This window comes from Sminthopsis crassicaudata, chromosome 4 (assembly GCF_048593235.1).
Source record: "Sminthopsis crassicaudata isolate SCR6 chromosome 4, ASM4859323v1, whole genome shotgun sequence".
Lineage (NCBI taxonomy): Eukaryota > Metazoa > Chordata > Mammalia > Dasyuromorphia > Dasyuridae > Sminthopsis > Sminthopsis crassicaudata.
Window position 1 is genome coordinate 128068912 of NC_133620.1, and position 26964 is coordinate 128095875.

Here is a 26964-nt window from a genome sequence, read left to right on the forward strand (position 1 = left end):
ATTTAACTTGAAATTAAAAGACATGAAATTCCATCCTAAGTATATACTTATAAGTTATGGGACCAAAAATAAAGCATTATCTCTGAGTTGTCTCATATATATATATATATATATATATATATATATAATTACAAGGATTGAGGCTTGATCCTTCTGTTTTATTCTCCCTCTATAATTATAAAAAAAAAAATAATGTTGGTTTCATTCAGAAGACTTCTATATGCACTATACATCTTCATATGCTTCACATTCTGAGACTTCTAGATTTTCCAAAGTTAATGCTTGAGTTAGGTTATTTTTAATTCTATGGCTAAAAATTTTAAAACTGTAAACATGGTGAATACCACAATAGAACTAGAATCGCAGACTGAAATGCCGATTTTGTTGAGATTTTACTTTATGTTGAAAACAATAAATAATTACTTTCCTGAATTAGGCAATAGTGGTCAATGTGTCCAAATTATGAATGGAATATTTTAAAATGTGAAGTTTTATTGAGAGAAAGATATATGTTAAAATATTTATAATTTTGATAAATCTTAACATGTATGTGGTATTTTTACAGGTTAACTCATTTGATCTTCACGATTCCTCTGAATTTGGGGCTGTTTCCATTTTTTTTAAACAATTGAAGCCACTGAGGCCAAAAAAAGGTTATAAGAATAAATAGATGTTTATGGGGAAATTTGAACTTATGTCTTCTCAGATTCTAAGTCCAGCATTCTATGTATTATGTCAACTAGTTGCCTCCATAAAGTTTACAAAATGCTTTTACACATGCCATTTGATTTAAAGTAATTCTTATGTCAATGAATGCACTAAGAATCTATGCTCTTTTAAAGTTACAATATTACATAAACTTTCACTTATCCTGCATTTAAATTAAGCATTCAGCAACCAAAAATAAATGATGGTATACACATGTAAAACTACAGAAAATAAGCAATAAAATATCTGATAATTCCTTGGTTCCAACATGTCTCAAACACTCAAATTTCAATAATTTGCAAACTCCACGAAATACCAGAAAAGCTAGTGACCTTTCAATGATACAACAGATTCTCTGATAGTTGCTAAAGAGCTTCCCAATTACTTGTAATTGTAAGTAATGTAATAAATTCCCAAATTTATTACAATAAATTTCCTCTTTTTTCAGGTAAGAACAACAGGAATAATAATTTTAAAAATATTTATAAGTCACTAAAGCATAAAAGACATACTTTATGGTAAAGGTTTTTTGTTTTTGTTTTGTTTTGTTTTTTAAAAACTCTTACCCGATTCATGGAAAACAAAGCTGCTCACAAGCCCATGGGTGGAAGAAGAAACCTGTTTTCTTCACCTCATGTTTTTCCGAGTGGATAAATGAGAACATTATCACTATTTAATACAAATTTTAATTGAGCACTGTCACTGGTAAGAAAAAAAGTGTAGAACCACTATTTTCTACATCAAACAAAGAAGGTAATTATTAACAGGCATTCTGGCACAATTTCTTATCACCAAAATACACAACTCAGCTAACTTCTTTCAATGCCAGTGTTCTGGTACAACAAAGCAAAGCTGATGTTTCAGGGTCACATTCACTTCTTTAATACACAAGCATAAATTTACTGCTCAGTCAGACACCTGTAATTAAACACAAGCAGAATATAATGCTAATATTGAGGATAGGGTACATGTAAGTGGGTTTTTCCCCCTGTAAAGATGATTGCCTTTCATTTTATAGTTTCAAGTAGCTACAGTTCACTTAGTTTTGATTACATAGCAATTAGATATGCAAATGGATGAGATCTGAAAAATGCATTTTCAGACTTCAGATTGTGAGTAATCAGGCCCATTCTCTTCTACTATACACACAAGCAGCTCATTAAACAGCTATTGTCTACAAAACAGCTCCAGCTAAAACATGCCTCCACTTTTTCTTTCTTAAAAAAAAAAAAACCCTGAAAAACTGTGTCTTAGAAAAAATAAGACACAGGAGAGTCTTGATGTTAAAGTACATTTCATGTCTTCTTGGCAAAATGACAGAAACATGTCCTATATAGTCTTTTGTGTGAAGACTGTTCAAATATATCAGTATAATGTAAGAAATTAATGATTATTTATAAAAGCTAACTTTTAAGATAGAAAGTAATTTATTTTCTGAATTAATATTTTCTGTTATTATTGCAACCAGATTTTTTTTCTCCAAAAGACTACAAGTTTATTCTTACCTCCAAATAATTTGTCCTGAATCAATTTTCATTTTCAAGAATCAAGCTATAGTCAGTTAACACTACTCTTTGTAGAGGTACTTGCAAAATAGCAGTCTTTTAGTATAGAAAATTAAGGCTGTTTCACAGTTTGTTGTTGATCACAACTTAACCTCTTCAAACTGTTCAAAATTTTTTCTTTACAACCATTACTGCAAATCAAACCTATTTGCTTACTGTTACTATGTTTAAGCAAACTACTTATTAACTGGTATACTACAAAATGGCCAGGCTTAGAGGAGTTGGGATCTGATCCTGGCACTGCCACCTAATACTTCGGTGACTTTAAGCAAATACCTTCAACTCATGGATTAGCTTCTTCACCTGGAAGATGAATAGATCTAGCCCTAAATCTATGATTTTATATTATGATCCTAACTAAAATGAAATTGAATTTCATAACCACTTATATCTAGGAGTCACAAATAATGAATCACTGGCAATTTAGAAAAAGGTATCCTGAACAAGTCATTTAATTGTTTGACTCAGTTTCCTCATCTATAAAATGAGCTGGAGAAGGAAATAGCCAACCACTGCAGTATCTTTCATGAAAGGCCCAAATCAGGGTCATGAAGAGGCAAACACAACTGAAAATGACTGAACAATAACAGTCCATTGCACAGAGTGGTTAGAATACGAAGGAAAGAAAAAAAAAAATCTAACAATAGTTAATGATCATTACAATATTAGTGTGTACAATGTTCCACACTTCTTTTCACTTCATTTTGTAACAGCTCATAAAGTTCTTCCCAAGTTTTTCTGCAATCATTCTGTTCCCTCACTATTTTATATCACAAAAGTATTCTATCACTGATTTCAGAAAAGCCTAGAAAGATTTAAATGAACTGATGCTCAATGAGGTACTTAGAGACAAGAGAACATTGTATACAGAAACAAGAAGACTGTGCGACAATCAATTGTGATGGACAGGGCTCTTTCAACAATGAGATGATCAAAGCAATTCCAATATTGTGATTTATGTTAAGACTATGAAGACTGAATGTGGATCACAGAATAATATTTTCACCTTTATGTTATTTGCTTGTTTCCCCCACCCACCTTTTCATCTGATTTTTCTTGTGCAGCATGACAATGTGCAAATAGATTTAGAAGAATTGTGCCTGTTTAACTTTTGTTCAATTGTTTGCTGTTCAGAGTAAGGGGAAGGGAGAAAAATTTGGAGCATCAGGTTCTGCAGGGGTGAATGTTGAAAATTATCTTTGCATGTATTTTAAAAAATAAATGCCAAGTTAGGAGATAAGCGACAGAGTGCCTTTTTCATAGAATAGCAAGGAAGAGAAGGTCAAGAGAGGTGAGAGTCAAGTGTTAAAAACACTGGAAAGCATGAATGGTAGTTGGGGGAAACGTAATAAAAGATCTGAATATCACACATAATTGGTATTTAATTCTGGAAAAGAGAGAAAGCCATTGGAGTATACTGAATAACAGTGTGACATCATCAGACTTGTTCTTTAGAATAATTACTGCCAGAAAATTAAGAGGAAAGACACCTGTGATGGAAACCAATCAGCAAATTATTGCAATACTCTAGGCAGGCTAAAGATGATGAGAACTTGCACCAGAGAAGAGAGAGAAAGGGACATATACTAGTGATGTTGTGGCCTTGGAAATAGAGGAAATATGGCTGTGGAGTGAGGGAGTTGTAAAAGGGTATGTGGAATCAAGAAAGACAACTACTTGGCAAAACTGATTGACTGGAGATTGAAAGATGAGGGAAATCTTGCCAGCAAGGGGATTTGGGGAAAGATAAAAGATGAGCGCAGTTGAATTTGATATATCTAGGACATATTCAAAATATGCACTAGTCACTTGGAAAGACATGGTCAGCAAAAAGGTTAAGAGCTAGAGATATACATTTAAGAACCATTAGCATAAGAATATAACCACATCTTTATGAGCTAATAAGATCATCAAAGTACATAGAGAGAAGATAAAAAATTCTAGTGTAGACCTCTGGGAAACACCCTTGGATAGGCATTACCAGAAATCAAAGGAGAATAAGAAGAGGCAAGCAGACACAAAAGAGGATATTGTATACTGTATTGTCTATATACAATATAGAAGAAAACAGTATAGTTACAAAAACCTAGAGAAGAACATATGAAGAAGAGCATAATCAGAGAGAATAAGAAGGCTGAGGATTGAGAAATCACTATTGATTTAGCAATTAAAGGATTACTGGTAATTTTGAAGATAACAGCTTGGATTGAATGAGGATAAGAGGAGAATGAGAGAATAGGAATTGGAGAAAACTATTGTAGAAGATCTTTTCAACAATGTAATAAACACAAATAGAGAATAGATGAAGGATTTTTGAAGTTGAGGGAACAGAAAGTAGAAAAACATACCGCAAAGGAGACTGAAGGTAAATTAAAGAGCAAGGATAATAGAGTGGTCCATCTATTGGAGAAAATGGGGATTTGCAGAAAGTAGAAAAACATACCATAAAGGATTCTGAAGGTAAATTAAAAAGCAAGGATAATAGAGTGATCCATCTATTGAAGAAAATGGGGGTTTGCCCTGCCAAAGAGAAAAACTACCTCTTAATAGGAACATGAAGAGGCAGAAGGCATTATGTGAGAAAGGAAGAAAAGGAGGGAAGGGGGAAGACAAGTTTTTGAGAGATTATTGTGTAATAAGGGGAGTATAAAGACCAGAATGCTGCAAAGAGGGCCCTATTAAATTATGTAGTGGGTATAAGCAACATATTTGTGCTTTTCTCTATTTTCAGTAATACATAAATAGGAGTAAAGTCAGTGATTCAAGGCTGAAGTTTGGCATAACAAGATTGGCAATGTCAGTAAAGGGCTTAAGAGGACAAGTCAATATATAGTTGAACTGGTTCACAAAGGGGCAAGACAGGGAAGTACAGGGATGATGGCATGAGAAAGAATTAGATGGCTAAGGTAGGGAGTGTTGTATTGAAGTGTTGTAATATGCAAGAACAGATGAAATAATTCATTGTGATTAGTTAAGGGATTTTAACATATCTGCAGATGAAGACAAAATCTGTGTCTTCAAATATTCGATTTGGTGTTCAGATTTTTCTCCCTTTTCTACTTTCATTCAATAACATTTCCTTCTTTGAGAATCACTGAAACATTATCAAGCACTCAAATAAAATTCAGCTTCTTGATGAATCTTTTAGGAGAAAGTGATTCTTTGAAGAAAGAGGCCAATCAGGAGACTGGTGCTTGATGGAATGATGTCAATGACTCTGTTAACAGGGAGAGACCAGTGGAGAAGAATCACATGACTGTTGTCATCTATGTACAGGAAGTCCAACTTAGCAGAATGTTATCCCTCTGATCTCTTATGAGCAAGAAAAAGGCAACCTAGAAGATCAGACACAAGTAGTAAATAATCCTTGACCTTAGATTTAAGAGAGAACACAATAGAAATAAAAGATCAACTGAAGAAAATGAAGAACAGATTATGTGGGGCAGCAAGAGAGGATAGTTTATATAGAAGGGGGTGGGAGAACAGACAAAGAAATGTACCTGTCTTCAAATATTTCTAAGGCTTTCCGAACAGAAATTAAGAAGATGGAAAGTCATAATAAAAGCATGAGGATACAGAGAAACAAATTTCAGTTTGATATTAAGTAAAAATATTCCTGATAATTAGACCTGTCCAAAAGTGGCTAACAGGTTCCTATTAAAGAAAGTACTCAAGTAAGTGGCTATCTACCAACATTTCTATAAGTGGTAATTCCTATTCAGTTCTAAGTTAGATGCCATGATTTCTGAGATCTCTCCCAATTCAGATTCTGTGTAGTCTTACTAATATAAGACTATATAGACTATATCAGTCTTTTTCTTATTTCTTAATGATGAATGGCAAGTTATTAGCAAGGATAGAGTACACCTAATAAGATATGCTAATACACTTCCCTGGATTTTTTTTTAGAACTACTAATAAGGTGGGGTCTATATATATATATATATATATGTGTGTGTGTGTGTGTGTGTGTGTGTGTGTCCATCTACAAAGATACTACAGATAGTTATTATAGATCTAAGATGAAAAACAGCAAAAATTCGTAGGAGTTAAAAATTCAAGAAAAGGGTCAGCAATAAAACAAGTACCTATTGTGCAACATTTAAGCAACAAACAATTCAAACTAGAGGCTGTCACCCAAGAATGTAAATTTGACCTTATAGGTAAAATACAACAGCTAGACAGCAGGGCTTGGAATCCAGAAGACCTAGTACTGAAACATTTACTAGCTGTGTGATCCTAAGCAAATAGCAATCTGACTATTTCTTCAACTGTAGCACCTCAGGATTATTGTGAAGCTCAAATGAGATAACACATGTAAAGCATTTAGTTTAGCACAGTACCTGGTACACACTAGATAAATGCTTGATTTCTTCCTAATTATCTATTTAGAGATATGAGATTCATGACTGGTCTCACCAATCCAAAAAGAAATAGAATAAAGAAAAGAAGGCAGAGGAGAGCACTGTACACCAAGAAAAAGAGATAATCCAAGAAAAGAGAGAGCATGACATAGAAAATCTGGGTGATGAAGACAGAAAAAATTTGTGTCATCAGAATTATCAAAGAATCTCAATTCAATTCAATAACTACTGTGTATTATCTCGTTCTGCATGTGGGAAGGACAAAGAAAAAAATTAAAATAGCCCTCTCCTTCAATTTTCTTGGAGTTAGGAGAAAAAGGAAAAAAAGCACACATAAGTAAGAAAATATCAAATACAAACATATTAAATTCCAAGTACAGCTAGGAGAGAAAGGAAAGAAAATGGGGAAAGAAAAGAAAGTGTGCTTACAAAACTTCTCAGTAAAGGGTTTAAATGCCAAATAGATAAGTTTGCATTCTCTATACAGTAGGGAGCTGCAGAAGTTTCTTGATTAAGTTTCTTTTTTTTTTTTTTTTTTTTTTTTTTTTTTTTTAATTTTTTATTTTATTTTATAATTATAACATTTTTTGACAGTACATATGCATGGGTAATTTTTTACAACATTATCCCTTGCACTTACTTCTATTCAGATTTTTTCCCTTCCTCCCCCAACCCCCTCCCCCTGATGGCAAGCAGTCTTATATATGTTAAATATATTACAGTATAATTTAGATACAATATATGTGTGTAGAACCGAATTTTTTGTTGCACAGGAAGAATTGGATTCAGAAGGTAAAAATAACAGTTTACATTCATTTCCCAGTCCTTTTCTGGATGTAGCTGGTTCTGTCCATCATTAATCAATTGGAATTGGATTAGCTCTTCTCTATGTTGTAGAAATCCACTTCCATCAGCATACATCCTCGTACAGTATCATTGTTGAAGTGTATAATGATCTTCTGGTTCTGCTCGTTTCACTCAGCATCAGTTGATGTAAGTCTCTCCAAGCCTCTCTGTATTTCTCCTGTTGGTCATTTCTTATAGAACAGTAATATTCCATAACATTCATATACCATAGTTTACCCAACCATTCTCCAATTGATGGACATCCATTCATCTTCCAGCTTCTAGCCACTATGAAAAGGGCTGCCACAAACATTTTGGCACATACAGGACCCTTTCCCTTCTCTAGTAGTTCCTTGGGGTATAAGCCCAGTAGTAGTATGGCTGGGTCAAAGGGTATGCACATTTTGATAACTTTTTGGGCATAATTCCAGATTGCTCTCCAGAATGGTTGGATTCTTTCACAACTCCACCAACAATGCATCAGTGTCCCAGTTTTCCCACAGCCCCTCCAACATTCATCGTTATTTGTTCCTGTCATTTTAGCCAATCTGACAGGTGTGTAATGATACCTCAGAGTTGTCTTAATTTGCATTTCTCTGATCAATAGTGATTTGGAACACTCTTTCATATGAGTGGAAATAGTTTTAATTTCATCATCTGAAAATTGTCTGTTCATATCCTTTGACCATTTATCAATTGGAGAATGGCTTGATTTCTTATAAATTAAAGTCAATTCTCTGTATATTTTGGAGATGAGGCCTTTATCAGAACCTTTAACTGTAAAAATTTTTTCCCAATTTGTTACTTCCCTTCTAATCTTGTTTGCATTAGTTTTGTTTGTGCAGAAACTTTTTAATTTGGTGTAATCAAAATGTTCTATTTTGTGATCAATAATGGTCTCTAGTTCTCCTTGGACACAAACTCCTTCCTCCTCCACAAGTCTGAGAGGTAAACCATCCATGTTCCTCCAATTTATTTATGATTTCGTTCTTTATGCCTAAATCTTGGACCCATTTGATCTAATCTTAGTATGTGGTGTTAAATGTGGGTCCATGCCTAGTTTCTGCCATACTAATTTCCAGTTTTCCCAGCAGTTTTTGTTAAATAATGAATTCTTATCCCAAAATTTGGGATCTTTGGGTTTGTCAAAGATTAGATTGCTATTTTTATTCACTATCTTGTCCTGTGAACCTAACCTATGCCACTGATCAACTAGTCTATTTCTTAGCCAATACCAAATGGTTTTGGTGACTGTTGCTTTATAATATAGCTTTAAATCAGGTACACTTAGACCACCTTCCTCTGACTTTTTTTTCATTAGTTCCCTTGCAATTCTCGACCTTTTATTCTTCCATATGAATTTTGTTGTTATTTTTTCTAGGTCATTAAAATAGTTTCTTGGGAGTCTGATTGGTATAGCACTAAATAAATAGATTAGTTTGGGGAGTATTGTCATCTTTATTATATTCGCTCGGCCTATCCAAGAACATTGAATGTCTTTCCAATTATTTAAATCTGACTTTATTTTTGTGGCAAGTGTTTTGTAATTTTGCTCATATAATTCCTGACTCTCCTTTGGTAGATATATTCCCAAATATTTGATACTATCGACTGTTATTTTGAATGGAATTTCTCTTTGTATCTCTTGCTGTTGGATTGTGTTGGTAATGTATAAAAATCCTGAGGATTTATGTGGATTTATTTTGTATCCTGCGACTTTGCTAAAATTCTGAATTATTTCTAATAGCTTTTTAGCAGAGTCTTTGGGGTTCTCTAAGTATACCATCATGTCATCTGCGAAAAGTGACAATTTGATTTCTTCATTTCCTACTCTAATTCCTTGGATCTCTTTCTCGGCTCTTATTGCCAAGGCTAGAGTTTCTAGTACTATATTGAATAGTAATGGTGATAGTGGGCAACCTTGTTTCACTCCTGATCTTACAGGGAAAGGTTCTAGTTTATCACCATTACATATGATGTTTACTGAAGGTTTTAAATATATGCTCCTTATTATTTTAAGGAATAGTCCATTTATTCCTATACTCTCAAGCGTTTTTAGTAGGAATGGATGTTGGATTTTATCAAATGCCTTTTCTGCATCTATTGAGATGATCATATGGTTTTTATTAATTTGATTATTAATATGGTCAATTATACTAATAGTTTTCCTAATATTAAACCATCCCTGCATTCCTGGTATAAATCCCACTTGGTCATAGTGTATTATCCTGGGGATGATTTTCTGAAGTCTATTTGCTAATATCTTATTTAAGATTTTAGCATCAATATTCATTAAGGAAATTGGTCTATAGTTTTCTTTCTCAGTTTTTGATCTACCTGGTTTAGGTATCAGTACCATGTCTGTGTCATAGAAGGAATTTGGTAGGACTCCTTCAATCCCTATTTTTTCAAATAGTTTACATAGCATTGGAGTTAGTTGTTCTTTAAATGTTTGGTAGAATTCACCTGTAAATCCATCTGGTCCTGGGGACTTTTTCTTAGGAAGTTGGTTAATAGCTTGGTCTATTTCTTTTTCTGAGATGGGACTATTTAAACTACTTACTTCTTCCTCTGTTAATCTGGGCAAGCTATATTTTTGAAGGTATTCTTCCATTTCATTTAAGTTATCGAATTTATCGGCATAAAGTTGAGCAAAGTAGCTCCTAACTATTGTTCTAATTTCCTCTTCATTAGTGGTGAGTTCACCCTTTTCATTTTCAAGACTATCAATTTGCTTTTTCTCTTTCCTTTTTTTAATCAGGTTTACTAAGGGTTTGTCTATTTTGTTGGTTTTTTCATAAAACCAACTCTTAGTTTTATTAATTAATTCAATAGTTTTTTTACTTTCAATTTTATTAATCTCACCTTTTATTTTTTGAATTTCAAGTTTTGTGTTTGTCTGGGGGTTTTTAATTTGTTCCTTTTCTAGCAATTTTAGTTGTAAACCCAATTCGTTGGCCCTCTCTTTCTCTATTTTATGCAGGTAGGCCTGTAGAGATATAAAACTTCCCCTAATTACTGCTTTGGCTGTATCCCACACATTTTGGTATGATGTCTCATTATTGTCATTTTCTTGGGTGAAGTTATTAATTATGTCTATGATTTGCTGTTTTACCCAATCATTCTTTAGTATAAGATTATTTAGTTTCCAATTATTTTTTGGTCTATTTTCCCCTGGCTTTTTATTAAATGTTATTTTGATTGCATTATGGTCTGAAAAGGATGCATTTACTATTTCTGCCTTACTGCATTTGATTTTGAGGTTTTTATGCCCTAGTATATGATCAATTTTTGTATAGGTTCCATGAACTGCTGAGAAGAAAGTATATTCCTTTCTGTCTCCATTTAGCTTTCGCCAAAGATCTATCATATCAAACTTTTCTAGTATTCTATTTACCTCTTTGACTTCTTTCTTATTTATTTTGTGGTTTGATTTATCTAATTCTGAGAGTGCAAGGTTGAGATCTCCCGCTATTATAGTTTTGCTATCTATTTCCTCTTGCAGCTCTCTTAATTTCTCTTTTAAGAATTTAGATGCTGCACCACTTGGTGCATACATGTTTAATATTGATACTGCTTCACTATTGATGCTTCCCTTTAGCAGGATATAATGCCCTTCCTTATCTCTTTTAATTAGATCAATTTTTGTTTTTGCTTGATCTGAGATGAGGATGGCTACTCCTGCTTTTTTGGTTTTGCCTGAAGCATAATAGATTCTGCTCCACCCTTTTACTTTTAGTTTGAATGTCTCATCCTGTTTCAGGTGTGTTTCCTGTAAACAACATATAGTAGGATTCTGACTTTTAATCCAGTCTGCTAACTGCTTCCTCTTTATGAGGCAGTTTGCCCCATTCACATTTATGGTTAGAAGGACTAATTCTATATTGCTTGCCATCCTATTAACCCCTGCTTATGCTTTTCCCCTTTCCTTCCCTTTTACCCTCCTATCCAGTGTTAAACTGGTGAACACCACTTGCTTTTCACAGCCCTCCCTTTTTAGGATCCCTCCCCCACCTTAAAGATCCTCCCCTTATTTTACCCCTTTTCCTCGAAATTACTGTATTCCCTTCCCCTTAGCTTACTCCTTCCCTTTCACTTTTCAATGAAGTGGAAGAAGTTTCACCATAAATCGAATATGTCTATTGATACACGCTATGTTCATCTCCCTCCTTTCTTTCTCTCAGATATAATAGGTTACCTTTGCCTCTTCATGAGATGTAGTACCACCACTTTGTACTTTTTTATGATATAATCTCCTTTCCACCTCTATTTTCTAAGACAAATTGTACATATGTTCTTTATATATTTTTTTGACAGAAGTATAGTTCTCAAGGTTTCTTTTTACCTTTTTTAGAAGTCTCTTGAGTTCTGTATTTGAAGATCAAACCTCTTATGTAGGTCTGGTTTTTTCATCAAAAATAGATGGAATTCATTTATTTCGTTAAATGTCCATCTTCTTCCCTGGAAAACGATGCTCATTCTTGCTGGGTAAGTTATTCTTGGCTGCATACCAAGTTCCTTAGCCTTTCGGAATATCATGTTCCAGGCCCTGCGTTCTTTTAATGTGGACGCTGCTAGATCCTGTGTTATCCTTATTGTGGATCCTCCATATCTGAATTGTTTTTTTCTAGCAGCTTCCAATATCTTTTCCTTTGTCTGATGGTTCTTGAACTTGGCCACTATATTTCTTGGCGTTTTGATTTTAGGGTCCCTTTCAGTAGGTGATCGATGAATTTTCTCAATGTCTATTTTACCCTCTGTTTCCAAAACGTCTGGGCAGTTCTCTTTGATAATTTCCTCGAAAATGGTGTCCAAGCTCTTTTTTTCCTCCCATTTTTCAGGGAGTCCGATTATTCTCAAATTGTCTCTCCTGGATCTGTTTTCCAGGTCTGTTGTCTTTCTGGTAAGGTACTTGACAGTCTTTTCAATTGTCTCATTTCTCTGGTTTTGCTTGACTCCCTCTTGGTTTCTCCTTGAGTCATTCATTTCTACTTGTTCCAGTCTAATTTTCAATGATGTATTTTCTTCACTCACTTTTTTTATATCTCTTTGTAATTGTCCAATTGAGTTTTTATCTTCTATGGAATTTTTTTCCATTTTATCCATTTTATTTTTTAGAGAGCTGATTTCTTTTTCCAGCTCACTAATCCTGTTTTCCTTGGAGTTGTTTACCTTTTCCAGCTCACTAATCTTGTTTCTCAATGATTTGATTTCTTTATCCATTCTGTCTTTGAATGTATGGGATGACTTCTCCAGGCTCTCTTGCCAAGCTTCCCTTTCCTTTTCCCATTTCTCTTCCAGCTCTCTTGTGAGAGCCTTTTTTATTTCCTCTATGAGGTTCTTTTGTATTGAGGAGCAGCTTATATCCCTCCCAGGGGATACATCTGGGGACATTCTGTTCCTAGTCTCCTCAGCATTTGAAGTCTGCTCCCTCTCCACACAAAAGCTGTCAATGGTTAGAGCCCTTTTGAATTTTTTATTCATTTTGTCAGAATCAAAGAAAACAAACTGACAAGAGAAGCAATTGGTCTGTTTTGCCGGGAGATGGGGCTGGATGGTATTAATGGGCTTCCTCTACAGACTGGGGATAGGGCAGCAGAGAGCCACTAACAGAACAGCAATGACTGTACTGAGTCTGCGCTCTGAGGCTCCGAGAACGCACCGAGTCAGTCCAGGTGGGGGTTGGGGGTGGCCGGGCTCTGAGAGACGCTGGCTTTCTGGGGTTTTAATCTTCACCTCCGGTGTTTACACCCTCTCTGCTGCTCCTGGCTTGCTGCCAAGACGGAGCATCCACACTGGGGCAAAAGCCCTTTCGCAGAAACTGCAGAGATCACACCCCTCCCCCTCCGGTCTGAGCTGTGTGAGCTGCCTGTCTTGCTCTGGCTGTCTGCCCTCAGTCTGTGCCCAGTCTGATTGACCCTCCCCCGAACAAACACAGACCTTTTCTGGCGACTTTCAAGGATGTCTTCTCTTGGTGATAATTTGTGGATTTCTTTCTGGGTCAAGCATTAAGTCAGAGGCTTGTCATGAAGTAAGTTCTGAGAGAAAGCGAGGAGCTCAAGCAGCTGTCTGCCTCCACGCCGCCATCTTAGCCGGAAGTCTCTTGATTAAGTTTCTTAATGTGATTAAATTTAATAGTCAAATTGGGGGGTGAGGTGTTGTGTGTGTAAAAAGAGAGATTATGAAACATGATGGGATTATTTGAAGGATGCTTACCTGGATAAACCCTAAAATCACAGGAATTGGCAGTACTGTCAGATCAATAACCATGCAGCCTGCTTCTACTTCAGCTTGTAAAATCATCATATGCAATTAAAAAAAGCAATAACTACAAAAACAAACAAACAAAAAACCCTGTAAACTATATTTTCATGTTCAGCTACAACCACAGCTAACAAAGTCTTAACATCAAAGTCCTTTGTTCTTTGAAAGAGTTCAGAAATGGATATGGTTTTATCCAAATAAATTATACTTAAGCACTTGGCACAGCAGTACTTTGCACATTGTAAGCTCTTAAGCTTTATCTTATTCACTGATATTTTGATATAACTTGGAAAACAAACTCAGTAGAGTATCCAGTCTCTGTGTAGTTTAATATTTTTAATCAACACTTCAATTCAAAACATATTTACAAGACACAAAGTCAAGATCCAAAAGAACTGTGTTAAGTCAGGACATTGGCCCATATGACAAAAGGAATTTTTATTTGGGATTAAAAAACAAAAACACCCAACCAATAACAAATCCTCAGAAATCCAAGATGGAAAAGGAGTGGCTAGATTAGTTTTTCTTTCAAAGGTTTCTTAGTAGATTGCAAGATCAATCTCATACAATGGCAAGATGATAAGACAAGTAAAAGATCACAATCTTGGGTTGGTTCAAGAGAAAGCATAGCTTTCACAAATACACAAAGTAAGAGATCTTACTGTAACTTTATCCAACTCAAAGTATATATAGATCACTGTGTTCAAATTTATGGGGCACATTCTAGAAAGGACCTATGTAGAAAGTATCCAAAGGAAGTAAACCAGAACTATTAAGAGCCTTGAGCATGTGGATACTTTTAGGTTTCAATACTCCCCCAAATTTTCCCATTGATTTTTCTGCAAACAAGTTTTAACAGAACATTTTAAAATTCCTTAAAAGATCCTACTAAAGTTATTAAGTTGTAGCATTTGAGAATTGTAAATTATGTAAACTACTACCTAGAAAATACTCATTTCATTCAATATTTTAAGGGCAACAAGACATATGAATTTGAACTGGTCATAACAAAAGGGAGGAAGGAACTGACTGATAACTAACATTCACACAGTACTCTCAGTATGTTCACACTATGCTAAGTACTATACTTCATTTTTGTCATTTGATCCTAGAAACAAACTCAAGAGGCAGATGTTATTAATATTCCCTTTTTACAGATGAGAAAACTGAGGCTGAGAGAGGTTAAAGAGACTGGTTGGGGTCACATTCCTTAGGGGAATTCCACTATTTATTCCTTAGGAATAACGAATCTCTGAGCAATAAGGACAATATAACCAAATGTAGGTCTTAGAAAAGAAAATTGGAAGGATAGCGATCATGTGATGATATTATCCTGTTACAAAATTTAGTCCAGAATACTAGAGTCCAGAATATTAAATAAATAAAATACTAAAGAGTCCAGAATATTAAAGAGTGAGAGCAAAATAAAGGATCAGCACATGAGTCAGGAAGACCTAAATTCTAGTCCTGCCCCCTGAAATATACTAGCTATGTGATAATGGGTCATTCAATCTCCCACTAGCTAAACCAAGTTTTTAGATGTATAAATTACAAATAAATTAATCTTTTCTGACTTGCAGCAATATCATTTCCACACCAAGAGGTCTCTATACCAATGAAAACAGACCCCAATAATTCTCGTTCCCATAAATAGTATAGGCAGACTGCAACAATAGTTTTTAACACCAAGTCAAGAAAGTATTCTCTGTTGGATACAGCTCTCCATACAAGTTAGAAGTATAAAAGAGAAAGTTAATTATCCATTTTTTGTTTAATGTTGTGTTGAACCAGGACAGCAGTGAGAACAAGTTAAACCATGATAACAAGGAAATTCTGTTACAGCAGGAATTCTATAATAGCAAGTGGTCAGGTATAATACTTAAAAATGACTATCTTACAGCTAACATTAAGTTCAAGGAAATCTTCCACCAAAACAAGACTCACCCTGACCCTGACTTAGTAATTTATATTGTCTTGGGCACAGAGCTAGTATTAAGTACAGATTTCTAACCCAATTCAATTTGAAAGGCATATATACAATGTCTATTAGAAATATGGAAAACTGGAAAGGAAGACTTGAGTTTAATGCTGATCCTTAACAAAAAAAGTATGTTCCTCACCAAATGTTTATTTAACATCTTCATATTATCTATAGAACCCCAGCTTCTTAAATTGTGGTTCACTTCCTCTTCATAACTAAATGTGGAGGTTGTGACATGATTTTTTTTACTCAGTAAAAGTATGATTTGTATTTATATGTACTTATAAACTTGGAGTTATATACAAATTTCTCAAGGAAAAGGCGGGTTATAAGTAGAAAGTTTCAGAAACCTGAAAGCTTTAGCTGTAGCTCTAGATTGTAGTAACTTATAAACTTTAGTAACTCTCAACCCATAATCTTCATTCCAGAGTTCCTTTTATCAATGAAATCAAAGATCTGATTCCTAATTTTCTTTATTATGCAGGAGGTACTATGTTAGGCACTATGTATAACAAACAACAAAGTGAAAATTCTACTGGGGGATATACTATGTAAATAGCTCAATATAAAAATGAGGATGTGAAAAGGAGCTAGGACTAATAGGAACAAAGATTGCCCATTAATTGAACCCTGAAGCAAGTTAGATGGTTCTTGCCTGGAGAAGCTGTTTAAAAAAAAAGAATTCCTCACCTGTTGAAGATTGTAAAAGACATACTCTCCATATCTAATTCAGGTTGTTTTACCCTTTCTTTTTATCTCCCCAGGGTAGAACTACAAAAAGACCAAAGTTACTGGAATGTATAGGGTATGAAGGGAAGAAAGGTATAAAATGTGATAACAGCATATAGAGCTAGGACATGAAAGAGACTGAAATGTCAAAAAGAAAATTTATATTTAATCTTAAAGAGCTATGATTTTTTTGGGGGGGAGGGGGTCAAAGAAGGGAAAGAAGATTAACAAAATAGACACATTACAAAAAATTACTTGGGCAGCTAAGTGAAGAATGAAATGAAGTGGGAAAAGACTTTAAAACAAGGACACTTTACCTATCCAGGCAAAGAGATGATCAAGGTCTGAACTAGGGTATATAAGTAAAAAAATATATGATAATAATAATAATAATAATAATAATAATGGAGGGAGGGAGGGAAGGAGAAAGAGAGGAAGGGAGGGGGAAAGGAAGGAGGGAGGAAAACAATAATCTAAATATGTAAAAATACTAGCAAATTTCATGTTTAATTAGGAAAAATAACAGTACAACTAAGTAGTAATTTTCAAATGAAATATGTGAACAATTACTTTTTTGCTAAATTTCTAGTATAACTAGAAATAACATTTTTCCTTCCTAGAGATCTATTCAAATATTCTCTACATCTGCAATATATGTTAACTTTGTTTTTCTAATACTACCCTCTGTGGACTAAACAATGGCAATTTATTTTAACAACTGCAAATAGCACGGAAAAATGGCTCCTCTTCCTGAGTTCAACTGCCCTTAATCACTTATTAGGTATCTGGGTGACCCTTGGCAAATCAGTTAGCCCATTTTGCATCTGTTTTCTCATATATAAAATTAAGAAAACGGCAACCACTCCAGTATCTGCCAAAAACCCAAATGGGGTCATGAAGAACTGAACATGAATGAAATGACTGAACAAAAATTTTCACTGATGTAGGTATTCTCTCACTAGTTTTTTGCTGTATGAAAATGATGCCCCTATTCTTTAGTCAATATAAGGAAATTAAAGAATTGGGCAGGAGGGTAAAGAGAGAACTTCCTTCTAGATTGGAATGAATACAAGGTCTTAAATTTTCCCCTCCTTCCCTCCATCCCCTCCCCTAGATGGCAGGCAGTCCCATACATGTTAAATATGTTATAGTATATCCTAGATACAATATATATGTGCAGAACCGAATTTTTTGTGGAACAAGAATTGGATTCAGAAGGTACCTAGTAAATTATTCTACTAAGAAACAGGCAGTAAAAGAAACAACTAAGAAAAAGAAAAAGCATTGTGAGAGTAAATTTAAAGAATAACCAATAAAAAAGTTGTGTCCAATTTTTCATGCACAATAGTGTGCATGAATCACTATGATCTGCCATGTGACTAGTTTAAAATATTTTCCTGATCTCTGCTTAAGCTCCCTACTTATATGGACAATACATCACTTTTAGTACGGAACTATAAATCATAAAACTGTGTGTATGTGTATATATATATATATATATTATTTATTTGATTTATTAAGAAGCAGTCAATTATTAAGTACTTTGCTCAGGAGTCAAACAGCTAGTGTCTAAGGGTGGATTTGAACTCAGGTGTTGCTGACTCCAGGTTCAATGATCTGCACAGTTACACCTGCATAACTGCTAGGAATACCAAAAAGCCAAAAATAGACATAGCTCAAGGCAGAAAATGTGCAAATAGTTAACTAAATAGGCAATATATTAACATAAATTAAAAACATAATCCACAGCTTTATTATGTTAAATGTCCAACTGTATCTATGCCTTCCACTAAGGTTCTAGCACAATGTCTGACCCTACAAGAATAGTCCTTCACACAATGACAAACTGAAAATGTTTTAAGTAAATAAGTATGCAGACTTACAGTGTTGTTCTTATGTAAGGACAAGTACAGTTAAGTTCAGAAAGAATCTTCATCTAATAATTAACCACAAATACTATTTCTTTATCACAACAATTAACAATAAATGTATTGCAAACTGTGTCTTAAGAGAATACCCCACAGAAATTATGGGTTCTTTAAAAAAACTTAATATTAAACCTATGCACTGTGCATGAAATAGGTTTCTAATAACAAAGTTTTGGGGGGTTTTTTGTTTTGTTTTGTTTTTGGAAGCTTAGCAGTGAATCTATATCAAATAATCAATAACCACACTCTGGATTTCTACTCATTCTGTGATATTCTTTTCTCTAAGTTGTAATTGTTCTCTGGGAGCAGGTTTCTTGAGGAGCTTCTGGAGGCAGCCTTCGTTTCAGTTCAGTTCAATAATCCCAAAATGCAGCCAAGAGTTAAAGTCCAGATCCTTTATTGTGTCCTTCAAAATCCTCAATCTTTTCCTGAGGCCCAGTTAGCTTTCTTAGTGGCCTATCTCTTTGGTTCCTGAGAGCTCTTGTCTCCAGACAATTCAGAGTGTCTCCAGCCAGCACAAAGGTTGAAGCGGGAATGAATCTGACTCTGAATCTCCCGAGAAGTTTTCCCAAAGTCCTCCTTGACCCTGAGAGCTTCCTGCTTATATGGTGCACGCTGAGTATAAACCAATCATTTCATCACTAGGAAACCATTATTTGTTGTAGGATTAAATCAATGCTAAATTAGATTTAATCATTGTCTCCTAAATTCCACTCAGTACCTAGTTTCAAGTTCTGGCCCATATCATCTCCTTGTAGGATCCATTCCAGTGACTTAGCTCCTTATAAGAATCCTATCATTCTAAAGGAAAATAGTGAGAACTGTGTAAAAAAGGTACCAAAATAGAAAAATAGCACCTTAAAAAGGAAATGAACATGTTGCACAATGACAACGATTTCTCAGTCTTCAAATGTTTGGGGGGAAAAAAGACATATTGTATAACAGAGTATATGTAAATCCTCAAGAACTTTGATTTCATCAATGAATGAGCATATCTTCCACCAAGGAGTCCAAGAAGCATGATTTAATACTATTTTATAGCAATTTATAATCAAAATAGCTTTTTCAAGCTCTGCTCCATTCCATCATTATGATGTTTAAGTGACAATGGGTCCTTAAAAGCTATTCCAGAGAAGTATATAGTAAGGAAGAATTTGAATATAAACTATTTAGCAATGGGATATTATATAAGAACCAACTAGGCCAGATTTACAGCAGGCTTTCTTCAGCTTCCTACCTGTAACCCCTTTTCACCTGAGAAATTTGCCCACAACCCAGGTGTGTGTATATATATGTATATATATGTGCAAATCAATCATTTTATAATGAATTCTACATTCACTTAAACTCTACATGGGATTGCAAAACAACTGTTTAAGAAATTGAAAGTTGGCTAATTCATATCCACTAAATTAACATCAAGGTGAAGAAATCTTATTTTGTGGTCACAGCAATTCATGGACTAAACTACTGAGTCTTAAAGGACATAAAGGACTTCAAAGGATGGGATATTTATTCTAGATATATGGTTCATCACTGAGAAAGGGTATACATATATATAATAAGGAGGATAGCTTGGCTAGAAGACAGGACAAAAAGTCCTATACTATACTAAATTAGACTATATAGATGACAGAAACAAGGAAAGAACTAAGTTGAGCAGTAGTGCTTTATTTTCATGTCAATTAGTTCCTATCCTCTAACTTCCCAATAATAGTTCTAATCATTCTGATCTTCTTGACTTTAAAACTGCTTAAAAAATGCATGCTATTTTGTTTAGATTTCCTTGCTACCTTCACTTAATTCTGAATTTTCGTATTTGTGAAAGCTGTGCCCTTAGAAAATTTTTTAAATCAAATTTTAATCAAAATGCAATAAAAATCAATGTGGAGATAAGAGGAAACATTCAATGAAATTGAAAGGTAAAGAATAACTCACTTTTAAGACCTCAAAATAATTTTTTCCTCATTCATCTGAAAATAAATCCTGTAAGGGGCCTTTAAATGGGTGCCACAGCGCATCGGGAGATTGAGGCCCGGAAGTAATTTCTGTGGATATTAGGACTGCCCTTGGGCGGGATCCTGGCCATATTGAGATAGCTTCGTAATGGGTGACTCTCTCGCTGATTGGCTGTGTGTGTGACCTCACAGGCCCTATGTAAGCCCACTGCAGGCAGCAGTCGCTCTCTTTAATCTGACGCTCTTCACCCTGGCTTCCTAGCCTGGGTGGCCAAGCCAAGATGGATAGCCAAAAGAGGTAAGGGTTTTGGTAGTGAACACATGGGTCTTCTGACCAGGTGTTCACTCGGGAACCAACAAGTCAGGGCATCAGTCAGGGCATTATGTGAGTAGGTATAATAAAGGCTTTTAAGATTACACGTGGTTGTTCTTGAGTGCGCTACAGTTATTAAGCTAGTAATTGTAACTGCCAGGAGAGCACGTTACAAAATCCTTTAGTATCTCAATGAAAAGTATGAAGTAAGAGAGACAAATGACCATCACTTCAAAGTATTTTACCCTTTATTGACTAATTTTACTAAAGGCCTTACATAGAATCATGTGCAATCAACTATTATTCATAAAAGGTCAAAATTAAGAAAGGTAAAAAAAATATGAATGTGTGGGTATGTGTTTACCCACACCCATACAACACTCTCATTCTCACTGACTCATTCAACATTTCCATCCCTTTTCAAAGACTTACCTTCTTTTTATCCCTCATTGACCCTTTTCCTCGGACCATTATTTTGCATCCTGTTTCTGCCTCCAGTTGTTTAGCTGTTAGTCCTCTGGGCCCAAGGATTCTTCCAACAAAGTTAAACTGGAATGCAAAAAATTTTCATATAAGCTTTTTGTTTTTCCATCTCATTCATAAAAAGAATTAGGATTTTGCAATAAAGTTGTTATTAAGAACAAAGCAAAATAACTTCATCTTTAAAACCTTCTAATTTCCTTTTAGGCTATCAGAAAATTGAAAAGGGAGAGGAAATCATTTTTATCCTTGAAAATTCCTTGAGTTCATGACTAAGATAACACAGATTTTACTGTATTTCTGTTATTTTCTTCAAAGAAAATCATTTCGTAATGATGAAAAGGTTACAATCTGTATCACAGAAATTACAGATCCCTGTAATACTGACATTTTTAAATAGTTGACTATAGGGCAATCAGGCAATAGAAAATAAAAATAGAAAATAGTACAAATTTCCTATGTCTGGAAGGAGCTGACATGAGACTAAAATCCACAAAACAATTTATAAAACACTTAAGGGAGATTTCAAATACTTTACCACCATGGTATAGGACAGGAGTGTGTACAATAAATCACTGAGAAGTTATTGGGTAATAGTCAAAGAAGGCTTCATTGAGAAGACTACTTTTAAGGAAACAAAATCAGGAAAGTGATTCTGGAAATATTTACATATTACATACCAGGAGATGGAATGGCAGCATAAAATAATATAGGCAAAGGAATAGGAATAACTATCAAATGCAAAGCCACAAATGATCAATATGACTAAAACATACAATACAACTTATTCAAAATTACAGCTAATTTTTCAAGCTTAACCTCCAAAAAGAAATTTTAAAAAGCTGGTGAAAAATTAAGAGTGGAGGAGCCAACAGAAGAGATAATTTATTTCACTATAAATTTGTTACATTGTCTCAGCTGCACCTTCACTCCAGCAAAATCTTTTTGCATTTCCTTACTAAATTAGTTTTACTTACATATACCAGCAGCTATTTCAAACCAGGGCATTAATTCTCTTAGCTCTACTCCTCTCTCAGCTAAGACTCCAACTTTAAAAACTGGAATCACTGCAGCTCCCATTTCAGAATAACTCACATCTTCTTCTAGTATCCCTTCCTTCTTTTTCATATGAAGTGTTCCTCACACTGGGAATTGAATGTAAACTGTTAGCACTACTGTCTATCTACCCAGGTTACTTATACCTTCGGAATCTAATACTTAATGTGCAACAAGAAAACGGTATTTACACACATATATTGTATCTAGGTTATACTGTAATATATGTAAAATGTATGGGATTGCCTGTCATCAAGGGGAGGGAGTAAAGGGAGGGAGGGGATAATTTGGAAAAATGAATACAAGGGATAATATTTTTAAAAAATTACTCATGCATATGTACTGTCAAAAAAATATATAAATAAAATTAAAAAAAAAAAAAGTGTTCCTCTACTTGCAATTTGATTCTACCCACCCCACTCTAATTTTTTCACTTCTTAAACTATCAAAAGGCTTCTTCTCTTATGTCTACCAACAGTTCCATATCTCCTACATCCTCAAAATTAACCTCACTATCATGGCTAGCTATTTATTCAATTTGTGGTGCTTCTCCCCTTCTGGGATCATTTCCTATCTTTCAATAAATACCTCTTTTTTTTTTCCTACTCAGAGGAGTTCTGAAACCTTCGGCAAGCTTTCTTTTCTTATTACAGTGAATTAGCTCTCTTGTTGACTGTGATCTCTTAATTGCCAAATGTAATTTCTTTTCCTCAACCTGGACATTTTTTTATAATTTAATACTGTTTTCAGACTATCCTGGATCATCACTTACATCTCTTGTCATTTCTTCTCAATCTCCTATGCTGCCTTCATTCAGATAACAATCATTAATAATGGGTGGACAAAGATTTCTGTCCAGGATCCTCTCTTTTTCTCCCTCAATACTGTCTTTATTTGATGATCTTATCAGCTCCCTTGTGTTCAATGATCTATTTCTATTTATCTAGTTTTATTCCTCCCTTTGCTCCAGTGTCCCATCACAATTTACTTTTAAAATTTTATAGATGTCAAATTTATTCTATATACCATCTATTCAAATCATGTAATTTATAAAAATAACAAAGTCTACTATACATCACCCTCATCTCTCCATTTCTTTATCACCTCTCAACTGAAATAGTCTTTTAATCAAACTTCCTGCCTCACATGTTTTTCCACTCCAATTCATCCTCTCATCAGCTGCCAAGGTTATCTTCCCTAAAGTACAGGTCACAGTACTTCTCTCAATTTCCTAAACCGCAGTATCAAATATATAAAACCCTCTGTTTGGCATTTTAAAGCTCTTCATAACATAGCTTTCCAATCTTCTTTTGGTTTCTACACCAGCTCCCATCCTACTTCATTCTAATATATAGATAGCTACACTGATATTCCTTGTACATATTATCTCCTTTTTCACTAGTTTTCTCCCAAGACTACAACATGCTCCCTTTTCACCTCCTAATCACTCAAATTCCACCTTATAGCAAGATCTTTCCCAGTCTTCCACTACCTGAAATTTATATATATTCATTCATTTATATTGTAAATGAGTAATGCAAGGAAATAGAATAGGAAAGACAAGAGATCTCATCAAGAAAATTGAAGGTATTCAGGTAATATTTCTTGCAGAAATGGTAGGGACTTAATAGAAGTAGAAGAGCTTAAGAAGAGATGGCAAGAATACACAAAAGAACTATAGAAGAAAGATCTCACTATCACAAATAACCACCAGGGTATGGTTACTGATTTAGAGGCAGATATCCTGGAAAATTAAGCCAAGTGGACCCTTAGAAATAGTGCTAACAATAAGGTTAAAGGAAATGATGGAATTCTAGATGAGCTTAATCCTAAAAGATGAAGCTTTAAAGTACTGCATTCAATAAGCCAGCAGATTTGGAATGCTCAACAGTGGCCACAAGTCTAGAAAAGATCAGAATACAAGTGAAACCAGAACAACAAATATGTGTCCTGTGTGTATGCTGTCATTTTGCATGTTTCAACTTCTACTGGAATGCAAGATCCTTGAGGGTAGGATACACATTTTTTATTTTCTTTGGAACTCCCATGACTTAACATAAAGCCTGGCACATAGTAAGCACTTAATAAATGCTTATTGAGTAACCCATTCCCCAATGGTTCCTCTTGTGAACCCGACTTTAAATTCCCAATCAGACTTTCCCTTAAAATGTTTAATATGGAATATAGATGCTTATTTGTAATTACACTTCAAAGAAACAGCTTAGAACCACCCACAACCACACACCTCCCCACCACCATTACCCTTAAGAATCTTTTTATTTCATTTAGCCATTATATTCTATAACACAGACCAAGACAATTTAAGGTACCCAAAGCAATGTACCTTTAGGTCTTTCAAAGAAAAGAGAAAGGGCATCTTCCTAAAACATTCAGAAGCTGAGCACGATCAAGGAGTGGATTAATCATACATAGGAAAACAAGGACAAATTGTAAACAGCTTTGAAATGCAGGTTGAGAGGTTACTAATTTATTTCCAAGGCAATTGGGAACAACTTGAGGCTTTAAACCAAAGGAAAAAAAATGCTTGGGCTCACAAATTTCACAAGTGACATAGGGACTCATGACCCAGAAGGGTCATAAAGTCCTGATGTCAAGCAATACTATAAATAACTCTTCTACAAAATGAGAATTTAAAAACTGATTTAGAGGCATTTATTCAAAATATACACTCTGAATGACTTCATCCCTTCAGCTGATTTCATCCTCTCACAGTTTATTTATTATCTTCACACAAAAGGCTTCTCATTCTATATAACTTGCCCTAATATTTCTCTTGAACTCTAGTCCCACATCATCTACTTGTTAAATACCTCCATATGATTGTCCTTTAGCCATTTCAAATTTAAAATATCCAAAACAGAAGTATGTTCCTCCCTGAACAAGTCCCTCCACACTCACTTATTTCTACTATGAAGATACCAACCATCCTTCTGATCAACTAGGCTTGAAGCATTAGAGTTATTGTTAGTTTTGATTTTACAAACTCCATTGTTGTTCCTTCCCACTCCCAACCATATTCAATCAATAACTCTTGTTAATTCTATTCTTACATGGCCCCAATTATCTATCATCACATACAGCATAGTAGATAGAGCACCAGATCGGAGTTCAAATCCATCCTCATACACTTAGTTTGTGACCCTAGCCATGTCACTTAATTCCAACTCCCTCCACCCCCCCAAAAAAGGTACAGCAACAATATAATTTACCGCTTCTAGTGTCTCACCTATTCTGTCCATAATCTACAGTACTAACTTCCTAAAGTACAGTTCTGACCATGCAACATCTGGGAACAAGAACATGCAATTGCTCATTACAGCCTTTAAGAAAGACAAATCCTTGTTTTTTAAAAAGGCCTTCAGTGAGGCTTCACCTTATTTTTATAGATTTATTATATGTTATTCCTCTCTGCAGTCTACATTCCAGCCAAATGAGCCTATTTGTTACTCCTCAAATCCGTCATTTATACAATGTCTCCATCCTTTTGCAAAGCCTATCCCCAATATGTTTATAATATATTCCCTTCTTCATCCCTGCCTTTTAGAATCGTAATTTTCTTCAAGACTCAACTCATTAGCTATCATTTACAGTTAGCCTTTTCTGGTCTTCTAGGGTGTTAAATGCTCAAGGAAGCTTCAAAATAAATTACTTTTCACTCATTGGTATATATATGATAGCCCCTATATTCAGAGTAAACTATTAGTTTTTCTAAACTTAATAATTTTTGTTTGGTATTTTTACATCCAAGTATCCTGCTAATCCAAGGCCCTTGAAAACACTGATGAATGAAAACACCCCACTTTAAGAGTGGTTAAAAAAAGACCAAAAGGGTAAGATGTTAAACTGAAGGACAATGGTAACAAAATATGAGAAAACAGAAGACAAAAAAGTTAAAGTTGTTATGTATTGCATTTTGATAATTAAAAAATTTTTTTTTTGTTTAAATCTACATAACTTTTCTCTTTAGGAACAGGAAAAGGGGAGAAAAGTACAACATTTAAAATTTGGAAGAAAGCATGGGTTCAGTTCAAGTTATATCACTGATATTTATAGGTTGTGTGACTCATATGAAAAAGTTTATCAAAAGCATTAGAGCCACCTCTTTTGTATTAACAGTCCCTAATGAAGAGCTTATAGACTCCCCTCTCCCCCCAAAAGTCAGTACTATAAATAGTGTAATTTTGAGAACAGTACAGGAAATATTATCTAAAGGTAATTTCACATATCATCCACAAAAAGTGATCATATAGATGCCAATATCTACTGAATCACAAGAACTAACTTTCCCATCTCTCCAAAATTTTTATGGGAAATACACACGACATAAAAATGTAATATTAAATCTCCCCCTATGGAGAATATAACATGGACAAAATGACAACAAATAAGGCCTGGAGTTGGTTTTCAATCTGCACAGTTAAAGAATACTCAGAATAACAACATGGAAAATTCAAAGTACCAAACTGACCTTCAGAAATTAAGTTCTGTAAGCCTCAATTCTCTCATTCAGGGAATGGAGATAACAATTTCTTGCCCTAAAAATTATCAAAGGTTATTTTGATATGATATAAAAATAAGTAAAAATCATTATTTTTATGGAATATTATGAATTTACTGGCCAAGTCTTTTTTTTTCCTTTCCAAATGCTACTTACAAATTAAGTCATCGTATTAAAATGTATAACCACTTAGAATTTTCATGGACTTTGTTTTTCTTTTTTTGCATTGTCTGTGCCCTTCCTATAAGCTATA

The 26964-nt window shown here is 34.4% G+C and overlaps 1 protein-coding gene across 7 annotated transcripts in view; it reads right to left on the reverse strand.

Moving 5' to 3' along the window:
* The window catches only part of QKI (QKI, KH domain containing RNA binding), a 173873-nt gene that overhangs the window by 74838 nt on the left and 72071 nt on the right, over positions 1-26964 (reverse strand). For all 7 annotated transcript variants that reach the window (XM_074309358.1, XM_074309357.1, XM_074309356.1 and 4 more), the window contains exon 3: positions 21089-21205. In XM_074309358.1, coding sequence (XP_074165459.1) covers positions 21089-21205 — 117 coding nt within the window. The remainder of the gene's footprint in view (positions 1-21088; positions 21206-26964) is intronic.